At 37.9% G+C, this 12,334-nt stretch overlaps 1 protein-coding gene across 16 annotated transcripts in view; it reads right to left on the reverse strand.

Moving 5' to 3' along the window:
* The window catches only part of ptprub (protein tyrosine phosphatase receptor type Ub), a 231,868-nt gene that overhangs the window by 20,161 nt on the left and 199,373 nt on the right, over positions 1–12,334 (reverse strand). For 9 of the 16 annotated variants that reach the window (XM_077217849.1, XM_077217850.1, XM_077217848.1 and 6 more), the window contains 6 exons: positions 12,091–12,167; positions 10,277–10,294; positions 6,571–6,607; positions 4,498–4,595; positions 2,128–2,244; positions 214–368 (listed from right to left, as the gene is read on the reverse strand). In XM_077217849.1, the coding sequence (XP_077073964.1) occupies positions 214–368; positions 2,128–2,244; positions 4,498–4,595; positions 6,571–6,607; positions 10,277–10,294; positions 12,091–12,167 (502 nt within the window). The remainder of the gene's footprint in view (positions 1–213; positions 369–2,127; positions 2,245–4,497; positions 4,596–6,570; positions 6,608–10,276; positions 10,295–12,090; positions 12,168–12,334) is intronic. The other 7 variants (XM_077217852.1, XM_077217851.1, XM_077217845.1 and 4 more) reach the window with 3 other exon arrangements.

Raw genomic sequence — 12,334 nt, forward strand, 5'->3', positions numbered from 1 at the left:
TTAAAAATAGAAAATAGTTGTTTTAAATTGTAATACTATTTCACAATATTATTTTACTGTATTTTACTGCTTTTACTGTATTTTTGATCAAATAAATGCAGCCTTGGTGATATTTTAAATGGTAATGTATATTGTTAAAAATTAAGACACTTTTAGACAATTTCTGGTTGTCATACATTAGCAATTAATGTGATGAAATAAGGAGCTCTATACCTGCAGTGGACCACCACGGGCCCTGCGTCTAGTGGCGTGGAGGTTTTGACCCGGCGAATGAAGGCTAGAAGACCCGTGGCGTGGTATGGTACTCCATGCTCAGGCCATGATGTAAAGTGAAACTGACATACTTCGTGTTTGGCGGAGTATCCCCTCTGAAAGACAAACATACTCCCACACTTGTATCTAATATCATATGTAATTTAATATCATTTTATTTTTTGCCATTTGCAAGCAGCCTGAACCCGAATTTCCCATATGAGCATCTTGGCTCAATGTGTCAGGCCATGTGCGCTAACCACCAGGCCACGGCTCCAACATATGCTTGTATGGTTTGTATCTTTAGGTTACGAGTAGTGGAGATCAAGGTCAAGCACCTTTTCATTGTGTGGCTCAAAAATCTGATGGGGCTCACTTGTAGAGTTTGTATATCTCATGGCTCAAAGACACCTAAGAAAACCCAGATGAATTAGCAATATCGACAGTAAAATGAACACACAGCTCTGTGGTTCCACTCAGGGGAGGTTCGTATGTCTACTTGACAGGCCACTAAGAGACTTCCTATTACTGCATCCCAGTTGCTTGTCTGTTTGGATACACGCAAGTAGAGCTTCACCCAAAAGCCTGTCTGATGGTTACGTGGAGCTTTCCAGACAATTCGACAAACACACAGAAGCACATCGTTCCACCCACAGCCCGTGTTTGATTGACAGGGCCGAGGCAAGCACACAACTCACATCAAAGGCTGGTGACGGAACTGCGCCTCCACAGGGCAGCAAGGAGGATGATAAGAGAAGACAGGGGGGTAAGGTGGAAGAGGTTAAATTCAGCTAATTTCAGTAAACGCACCCACATTTAGCCCATTGTATCACAGAGAGAGAGAGAGTGATAATGAGAGAGAGAGAAAGCGATGCTTTAGTTAATGTGCCTGCCATAAAAGCGTTCTGAGATGAGGCAGCTCTAATCCTCGAACAGACAGCTCGTGGGTCTCTGCTGGGTATCAGGCGCTTCTCTCCATTTAATTTAAAGGGCTGTCACTCCAAATTCTCCCCTAACACACACACAAAAACAGTACACTCACACAATTCGCGTTCTACCCTAATCCCAGCAAAGAGCCAATGTATATCAGCATAGCAGCACATATTGGAACGGCCAGGAATACTTGATTCTTCTGATAAGTCAATAATGGAATTCTTAAGGCCCGCTCACACCCAAGGATGATAACTATAAAGATAACTATAACAATAATTATATTAGCATCCACACCAATGGACGTTATTATGTTTATCATAAGTGCACTGCAGTTTTCTCATCTACCACTTTAAATGCTCAAGCTCTTTAAAGCAGGATGGATTCTGACTGGCTGTCAATGTTTTTATCGTTCATCAGCTGTAAAACATTTTTTGAATGGGATTCTAATGATTTAATTCCTCTGTGCCATAATCGTTATAGTTGTGGTGTGGATTCTGCTATTCTTATAAACTTTTCTGGCATAGCTGTGCTAATTTTATGTCTCTCATATCATTAGGCTCTTTCTTCTCATATAACAAAATTATTTCAAAATCAATAATTCATGTGCATTTACTTATTTATCTGGTGTGTATGTGAGAGTGTAATAAGCAGGGTAATGTGGAGTAACGTGATACGAGATATGCAATGCGAGACCTGATCACCCTGTCTGTTTTCATTTTACGATAACGGCCTGCTGACTGTACATTAATCCATTCATAGAAGATCGCATCATATCAAATGGCAAAGCAAATCACACAAGCTTCTCTGAGAAATGAGAGCATGTTGGAGCCGTGGCTTAGAGGCTCTGACACACTGAGCTGCGGCGCTCATGCAGGAGATGCAACCCTTCTTTTCCCCATCATTTCCTGTCCAGTCTCTAGAGGAAAAGAAATGGTCTCGTACCCGCTCCAGGGCAAAAGTTCGCACTGTATACTCCGCCAGAGTTTCCGTCTTCAGCAGCGTGATCTTTATGTCACCGTACATCTCTGACTCATCTGGCCAATACTTACAGCATTTCACCTGAAAGACAAACCAACAAACTCAGGTTAGAAAACAGTATGAAGCATGTCTACATAAGTTTCATTATTCTTCTTTGTATGAGTATGAAAGTGTTTAGGACAGATGTTTTAACAGCTTTAACAGTTTAACAGCGGATTAACAATAACGGTATTAAAGTCAGAAAATATTATTCATTTTCATGTATCAGTTCAAACTGTCGGTTTACCATTGACCAAAAATGTTCAAAATATCTGCATGGCCTTTCATATGTTAAAATGTTTTAATAAAAATATATGAAGGAAAATAATTAAATTTAATTATTTGAATTAATTTAATGAAATACTACATAGAAAACAAGCCTTGCTTCTTTTTTAAAACTAGATTTTTAATGTTTTACTTCTTGCATATACTTTAACACTATGAATGCACTTGGCTAAAATAGATGTTTGTTAAAATTATAAACAATTATAATTAAATTAAATGATTACAAATCTGATTTACCTTAAGATATTTCAGAACAAATTTCAAAAGGATAAGAAAAAAAAAAAACTTTTCTCAGTAAAAGAGTCTTACCTTGTGTGCTGTAAACGGGTTATTTCTGCATGCTTATTATCATTACACAAACTGTTAAGATTTGCTGTCAGACCTAAGCCATCATCTATTTATCCCTGCTGTTCACAGCTTTTATCCTAACGTGGGAAAGCGCATTCTTCATAATAGAGCCCGATTTCATAAGAGGGCAGGGACGGGCCGTTAAGAGGACTGTTGTCAGCAGACGCTGTCTCCGATGCACTGAAGGGGCGATGCGGGTGTGGAGAGGAAAATGAAAGAGGAAATTATGTCGGAGGAAGAAATAGAGGTGGTTTAAAAAGGCAGGAACGAGTGGGCCACAAAGCAAGGGAGCAGAACGCATTACATGAGAGTGGGAATTATGATTGAACGAAAGATACTTCAAATCTTATTTTTATTTGACAGCAATACAGACATATATATTTGACAGTAGCATGTGATAATGGCTCTGTACCGTGGTGATACCATGGTACAGTGAAGGTATCATATGATAATATCACTGTACTTTGATATATACCATATTGCCTGCACTAACAAAAAGTATCATGACATACCTTTGATTTTTTGACCTGTATAATTACTTTCAGATATTAAAATACTACACCATTTTGTCTAAACACTGAAAAGTAAAATCAATAAATTTAAATGCTAAGTGAATTTAAGCATCACAGCATTATAATGTACTGTATGAAAATGGATATTCATTATTAGCTTTGAGATTATATTTAACTTATTAAATTATTAGGTTAACATTAAGTGAGTGTTAGATGTATGCATGCAAAATAAGCATGCACAATAGAATATCCAAAATCAACCATTTCAATAAAAAAATCAAATAAAAAAAAATCAGAAACCAGCTGATATGTGTTAGCCGGGTCCTACCAGACTCTCGTACATTTGATTTGTACAGAGAGTCTGGCCGCTCTCCATTGACAAGCATTAACTTCCTTGAAGGGGGATACTCTGTTGAAGTTTAAAACTATTGGATCTGCCCAGAGCCACTCTGGATCTGCCATAACCAATAGCTAGCGTTTGGTCGTGACGCACAACTAGCGCACGACCTCAACATCATCGTTCTCAGCCACTCCCTCTGTTTTCGCTGATTGGACTGGTAAAAAATTGATCGGAGAAAACCCACGAATATACCGCAAACCCAGACGTAGTACTGAAGGAAAATGAAAATTGAGCGGAAGTACGTAGGAGGGTGGAGCCAGGCTAAATATGTGTACCTATACTGATATATGTGTAAGTCTCTACATGACACTGTACCTTTTACAGAACATGAATATGGTAATCATTCAATACCATAGTATATATTATAGCAATATGGTAATATCATAACTGAACCATGCATAGATGATTATCATATTCATATAGCATGGTATTTACATGATACTCCAAGGTACTCCAAATGTCCAAAAAACCCAATATTTCTATGGTACAGTGTTAAATGGTAATTCTTGTGCATACAGTAATAATAAAATATAAAACATAATATTTCCAAACGTAGTCCACTGATGGCTGATGAATGGGAAGTGATGTTAAAATCAATTTACATACGTTCAAGCACACATAAAAGTCACAGACCCACAAATACACAAACATTTCAAAGTGATGGTAGAATGAAATGTGTAGGGTTGTTGTGAACGGGAGTGTCTTTAGTTCATGGGTTAGTGTGCAGATGAGGAAGGATCTAGAACATACCCTGCCCACCTCCACTAGCTTGGTGATCATGACGATACTAAAGCAGTTCTCTTGCCAAACCATCCTCCAAAAATCATACACTGTCTCCTGCTTGGGCCCTGCAAACAAACAGACAAACACACACACACACACACACACAGATTCAATAAAATGGCAGCCAATGCTCCAGACAGCGGGTTTAATTTACCAAGTGTCATTGCATGTTATAAGGCAGTTCAGTAATCCAGCCTCACAGAGAGTAATTCAATAGCAGACATTTCTGGCGAATAGAACCGTCTTAACCCCAGCAGGAAGTGGCTCTCTGATAGAAAAAGCGAATTTCTCTCATCAATTGAGTCTGCCTCGAAATTCAATAAAGGGGAAAGACAGACAAACCACAAACATGTATAATGATTTATTTATGGAAGATCTGAAACGATGAGAGAAGAGGGTGACCTTGTTTTGATAGAGCTGAGAAAGGAATAGAGGATGGTTTATGTCTGATATTTCTCTCACATTGACATAGTTTTTTCTGTCACGGTAGGGGACTTTCCATTGACTTCCATTGTTTTTAAACTGAGCTACAGAAAGTTTTTTGCATGTTGAGATTTTAAAGTGCTTCTATTATGGTTTTCGAATATTACCTTTCAAATTATTGCCTCCTGAAGAAATAATTCTGAACTGCCGAAAAGAGTTTCAATTCCAGAACAATTCCAGCCTCACTTCTGTAAAATATCTATGTCGGTTTGTAACAAATTTGCATAATACCAGCCTATGGTCTTTATTGGCTGCCAGTGAACAACGTCTACTTGGTACTTTAACCCACGTCAAACATTTTAGTGTTGTCGACATGTTGAGAAGAAGCGCTTATCTGCGTTGCAAATCCACTTTGCATGCACTGAGAATGAGGAATCAGGCTGCAATTGATGCGGTAAAACGGACGCCATTATTACTGTTCGTATCACTGAGTATACAAGCACTGAGGAAGACTCCGGAGCTGAAATTCAGATATGGTAATGGCCGTTTAATTTCCAACATGCACTGTTAGCGGTAGACCAATTGCAAAAGACTGGGTTAACTGACCAATCAGAGCAGAGGAAGCTCTTGGAAAAGAGGAGTTTAGAGAGGCTTAATCCTTTACAGAGCCATTTCAGGCACTGTGAGAAAAGAGGTGATGCTGCAAAGTAGATTATGAGAAAATTAAAGTTTTTTTTCTTTCTTCTTGGATTCATGCAAACTGTTGGAGACAAAATTATAAATGTTTAAAATAGCATAAAAGGGGCACTTTAAGTATTACATTATTATGTTCATGAAGCCCGATTTCCAAGTAAGGGACTGTTAGCTAAAGCCCAAATAAGGTGATTTCATCTTTTACTATCTTTCTATGGACATTTGGTTACCACAGTATAAGCAAACTGCCTTTTCTTGTTTTAAATATAAATATAACAAAATAGAGAGATGTTTATGGTTAAAACAAGCGAAAAAATTGCCATAAGGTAACAATAAATAAATAAAAAAGCATTTTATCCTGATGTTTAAATATTATTATTCAAGAACAAGACCAACATATTTTACAAAAATGATTGCAGTGAACACAATCTGAGACTCCTCTCCACCCAAGGTCCTGTAGTCATTGTGCTGAGGTTTTGATAGGGATTTCAGGTAAGAAGACAGCAGGTGGTAATCCCGACTTTGCTGCAGCATCTCTATTCACACACCTCTATAATTTCCTGGATCAGAACTCATTGGATTCCATCTGGAAAGATCTCTGTGTTCTCAAGGTGTCAGTCTCTCTCTCACACACACACAAGCCCAAAGGCTCATACTGAAGAGAGAAAAGAGGCTCTCCCTCTTGGGAATGGACACTGCCAGATAGAACCAAATCAACACCACACACACACACACACACACCCACCCACCCAACCCACCCACCCACCCACCCACACCCACACACACACACACACACACACACACACACACACACACACACACACACACACACACACACACACACACAACACACACACACACACACACACACACACAAACAAACACACATCTCTTCACAAGTCCTGTCCAGACAAAGACACTCACCCTGAGTGGCGATGAAGTGGTTGGATCGATGGTAACCCTAAAAGAAAGAGAGAGAGGAGACATGCTATGTAAGCATTTTGTGTCCTAGAAACATCACTTGTGTGTATCTCACTCCTCTTAGAAAACAAATTTTCCTCAGAGGTCCAAGGTCTTTAGTTCTAGCTGTCCAATTCAAAAGTGTGCTTTGAAAGCTACTATCAAAATCAACCGTGATTGATTTACTCTGTTAGCAGAACTGTTTGGTGAAAATGATCGCAACATGGCGAACTCCATGAGAAGATCTACTCCAGGAGTGTCCAATCCTGCTCCTGGACGGCCAAAGTCCTGCAGAGTTTAGCTCCAACCCCAATTAAACACACCTAAACCAGCTAATCAAGGTCTTGAGGCAAGTTGGAGCTAAACTCTGGACCAGGACCAGGTTTGGACACCCCTGATCTACTGTATGTAAACGACTACTAACAACTAATGACTGCAATCTTCATCATATGTAGGTGTGCATGATTTTAAATTAGGATCATCAATTGATTAAAAAACATTAATCTTTTAAAAACATTAATCTTTGTTTGGTTCCATTATATATTATAATGTAAAATGCATTAACAGAATTAAAAAAGCAGATGCATTAAGCATGTTACATTTATTTCATATGTTAAAACATGAACTTTAACAGTCCAATAGTGAATATTTCTCTATTATATACTATACTCCTAGTACTATTCATTTCTTTAGGGTTCTAAAGGGTTCTTTAGGGTATTTTAATAAGGAATAAATTACTGATTGCATCTTTAAGCCTCAGTTAATAATTAGCTACATTAGATAAGTTACAAATAAAAGGTAGCTACATTGAAGAGATTTAAAAAAGGCATTTATCTGTAATTAAATAATTACAATACAATATTATGTGATTAAAGTTTTTTTTTTAGCCTGGAACAGAAAATGAGGATCTAAATTAGGATGACAGCAACTCTAAACACATAAATCTAAATCACAACTAAACTGAAACTAAACATTCGAATGAACCGATTCGCTAAAATGAATCTGACACCCAACACTACTCAAGAATTTCTAAGGTGAGTGTGTTTAAATTTTGACAACATAACTTACTGACATGTAAGTCCATTTTGGGGGACTTAGGGGAAAAGCTACTTTATTCCGAAAACTGAAAGCAAACCAAATAATGTAGTCAAGTTAGTAGTTTAGCTAGTGTGTTTGTAGACTTAGATGCATTAATAGTGTTGAAGAGTAACAAAAAACAAACAAACAAAAAGGCTTCTGCTACAAAAGTAATAGTCATTTGCCCAAACATAAAGCTCATCATGGAGGACATCAGCTCCCAACACAATTCCTCCATAAGCTCATGTTTGGAATGTACAGGGAGAAAGAAACTCTAGGACCATCTCAAAACATGCAATTTATTCATCAAAGCTAAGCCTTTTCAAAGAACTACCTGGGGATGCTCCCAAAAACTGGATCTGTTTTCATTAAACAGACGTTAGCGGAATAATAGGGACATGTTCTTTATTGTTGCTGAGCATTTGCTGCTCCATTTAGAACACTGCAGACGCCCACTACATTTTAGATTGGGCCAAGCTATTTCCTGAACACTGTACAAACAAACATAGAAACAAACACACAGTAGATGGAAAAAGAAATGGTGGGGGATGTTTGTTCCACATAGAAAGGATTCATACAGGGGATGCAGGGAAAAACGTTTGGAAGATAACTGTGGTCCAAAAGAACTTTGTCCTGCTGATTCATAAAGTAGTAGCATGATTTTCTATTGCTTACTCAAGGGGGTTTCAAACATTTTAATGCCAGGGACCCCATATTCGAAGACCTCCTTGTCAAAGACTCCCCATAAAGGCAGCTATCTATAAAGATTCATTTATACTGTGTGAGCTTGCAGTTAATCTCATGATTTCCAACCTTAGAACGTCGAATGAAATATTACATTTTGCAAATGTTTTAATAAGGTGCAATTAACAAGTAAAAAAAAAAAAATCCTAAAACGACTTCCCTCGGAGTCTCGCTTTTATTCACAACAAATTAAACACAGCAAATACTATAGTCTTATGTTTGTCTCTATATAAATCTCCAAATCTAAGACAACCATGACCAAAGAGCACAGGTCAGTCATATAGACTGTCTTAAAAATAAACAAACGAAGGTGCAGTACATTCCGCGGCAGTGCAACAGGATTTATAGCGCACTAACAGTGACCGTCCCGCTGGAGAAAATGTGAGGTACGTGTCTTGCTCAAGGACACATAGCGATAGGGAATCTCAGTAATGATTCAGTTCACAGGTCACCCAATCTGCCATCAAATTTGTGATGATCATATCACAAGCCCAAAGCTGCAACTGCAACAAACCACTGTGGCTGAAATGCAGCTTTAATACGATTTATCAAGATGATGATACATCGTGCCTAAAGTTATATATTTAATGGTTAATTTGAAAATAGAAGGAAAGTTTACAGGACACAGAAGCTCATTAAAGGGAGAAAAACAAGCAAACAAACAAAAATATTAAAAAAGGCTTCACACAACACTTAGCAACTTAAAACTCTGAAATAAAGCTATTAATGCACTGCATAAAAAGCTCAAGAGATTAAAATGCTTTCTCCGAAGGTCTCTGTGACTGATCATATTTTGTAATACCTTTAGAAAAAAAGAATTATTGAAAGTTATTATGAAGTGTTACATATGTATAATAAACGCTGATTTACATTCTCATATGTTCATATTAAAAAATGTGCAGCTACTCATCTGCTGTTTAATAATTATACAATTTTATTTATAAAAGTTATTATGAAGTGTCAACCCTTCTCTTTTTCATACATATGTCATCAGTAATAAGAGCTCTGCTGAAAATAATAATTATAAAACCTCAAGTGGTTTGCTGGTCTTAACTGGTTCGATCAGGTCTAGCTGGTTTCCCAGCCTGCCAAGTTGGTGTTTAGCAGAGTGGTCAGATGGTCTTCTAGACGACAAGCTGACAAGTGCCACAAACTCTTCTATAAACCAGCAAACCTGCTTTTTCGTTCGAAAAAGAACGAAAGGGGAAATCTATGAGTATGGGCTGCTTGTCTATTCTTCTAAAATTTTGACCTCCTGTCAGTCACTAACATATTTTGTCTTAACTTTAGTAAATCAATGTTAAAGATAAAGTTAGTCTGCTACAGTTCAGGTGCAGGTCAGTAGTCTCTCAAGCTTTGATGGCCAAACAAAATCTGGATTTAAAGGTGTTTTGGACACTTTTCAACTGGTCAAGTTGGGAGACCAACCTCTACCTGAGCACCAGCTTGGCCAAGATAAGAGACAACCTTAAACCTTAGGCTGGTTTAGGTTTTCCCCCCAGCAACTATCCTAGACTAACCCCCTGTCCTCTGACCCCCTCGCCACCTGTGTTTTTGAAAAAGAGCGGAAGTGGAAATGTGAAAAGATGATTTTTTTGTTCTAAAGTGAATCTGAAAACTAGGTATCTGTAAGAAATAAATCAAAGAAATGTAACAGATGGAACCTGAAAGTTTTATGCGTTCACTTTTATGGATGAATATAAAGGAGATCTGTGTGTCACGGAGCCACTCTTCCTCATGTTTAAGTAATCCAAACAGAGCAATGCCATGACACAAAAAAGAGATCTATGGGGGTAACAGAGGGAAAGAAACCAGAGAGAAAGAAAAGAAAGAGCAGCGAAGTACTTACTTCCCTGTTTATCCGAATCTACAGGGTCCAAAGTCGAAGAGGTGGGGAAGGGGGGTAGAAAAAGACAAGGCAGACTCTAGTTAATGAGAGGCTGAAAAGAGCTAGAGGATTAACAGATCACAGACAGAAAGAGAGAGAATTAGAGGAAGAAAGAAAGAGAGACTTGTGTTAGCTGGCTAAGCTTCACGCCAGGGGAAAGACACTTAAAATGGAGGCATACATTTTGGATGTGAAGGTGGGCAAATCTTTGCAGACTAATCTTAAAGTGTGATGTGTGTTATTTCTGTTCCTCAAGCGCCATCAAAAAGAATAAAAAAAATAAGAATTGCTTTCGAAAAAGGTTCCTGACCACTCCCTCCATCTGCCATTGTTTGGACAAACTGATATCCATTCCCCCAAACTCACTCCAGTGGTTGAATCAGTGTTGCTATGTGGGGCTGGTTGAAATGTTCAAACAACAGAATGTTTTGAAATTGTCCTAACACTTCTCAGGGAAATTAAACGAATGGCTAGGCTTTTAGGCTAGGAAAGTATTTTACATAGAAAAAAATACACACTTCTCCTTTAAATTGCTCATTTATTCTTGTGTAAGCTAGTTCCTTTATTGGGCTGATTCAAGAGATATTCAAAAAGAACGGACAGAAATGAAAAGGAGTAAACACATTAAACAACAGAGCTGCACTCACTTTAATATGTCCCCTAATAGCCTCTACACTTACTGCCAGTTTACAAAAACACTAAAAAGAAGCATCCTTTCATTATAGGTCCTTTCTTGACTCTCTTGTGCTTTTCTACTCAAGGCCAAAATAAAATGGGACAAAAAAATCAATTCTTGTTAAATTGGCCTATTCCCTGTTTTGCTCCTGTATATTGGTTTATACTGAAAAACTGGAATTCCAAAGTTTTTCAAAATGAATTGATATTATGGCCAATCATGAAAGATTTGGAGGAGAAAAATAACAAAATCCCCCGATACTGTATATAATTAGATCTATGTGTCTTGACTCATAGCTATTCATTCTCTTCCAATTTTTTTTTCAAATCACTCAATGCTTTACATACGTACAGCATTCCTTTAGGAATAAACAACATAATCCAGCAAATCACTTGCTGTATCTAAGGTCCAAACAGTCAAGGTGAGGAAATCGCAAGGATTTAGAGGGAGTTTTGATCCAAAAACTTTTTAAATCTTTTTAAAGCGATAAGTTCACCCAAAACTGAAAAGGTCATCATTATCTCATTTTCAAAAGTCCTAAATTTTTTTCCCCACAGAAAAGAGTTGTACAGGTTTGGAGCGGAAATGATAACGGAATTTACATTTATGGGTGAATTATCAGTTCAAGCAAATAAGTGGAGAGGGTCCCAGGAAGAGAGGGTGGTCATTTCCAACCTGGTGCATTCTGGGCCAGCTCTGAAAAGCAGGTTTAAAGAGGGCAATGTTACAGCTGCTATGGCTGACCATCTGTGTCCACCTGCCTCTTTATTAAAGAGAAAACCAGACAAAAAGTAACCCTAACACACTTTGCCACACATGTTAGTAGGCTACGCTTCATATCTGACCACATTCTCTTCAAAATCTTTTGGGAGGTCAGAAACACAAGGACAAAAATAACAAGCTAACCAAGCCTCACCCACCACAAAAAAGGACAGTTAGAGGCCTAAAAAGTTTTCTTATCAAAACTGATATGATGATATGATACATATGGTGAGAGTGTCCATAGATATTGAATAAAATCCAGGGGAGCTACATAATTACAGAAACAGTGTGAATGATTGTGAGTCTGGCTGAAGAGAGTATGTGACTGCTGACTTACATCGATGTAATTGGCGTTGATATAGTCGGAGTTGGGATCACCGAGCAGCGGGTGCAATTTCACCCTGTGACGGTCATCTGAAACAAACACAATCACATGAGCTCATTTTGGGGTCAAGTCACTAAACAGCTGCATTTCTTTTGTGCAGTAAACAAGTCTCCATTCAATGCAAATTAGGTGTATTACAGGAAATTTGTTGGCATGTCAAAGCTGTTATCTGATTCAGAAAGTTCATTTACTAAAC

The sequence above is a fragment of the Siphateles boraxobius genome, unplaced genomic scaffold, assembly GCF_051911475.1.
Source record: "Siphateles boraxobius isolate OS27281-9 unplaced genomic scaffold, OSU_SipBor_1 12, whole genome shotgun sequence".
NCBI classification, from domain to species: Eukaryota; Metazoa; Chordata; class Actinopteri; order Cypriniformes; family Leuciscidae; genus Siphateles; species Siphateles boraxobius.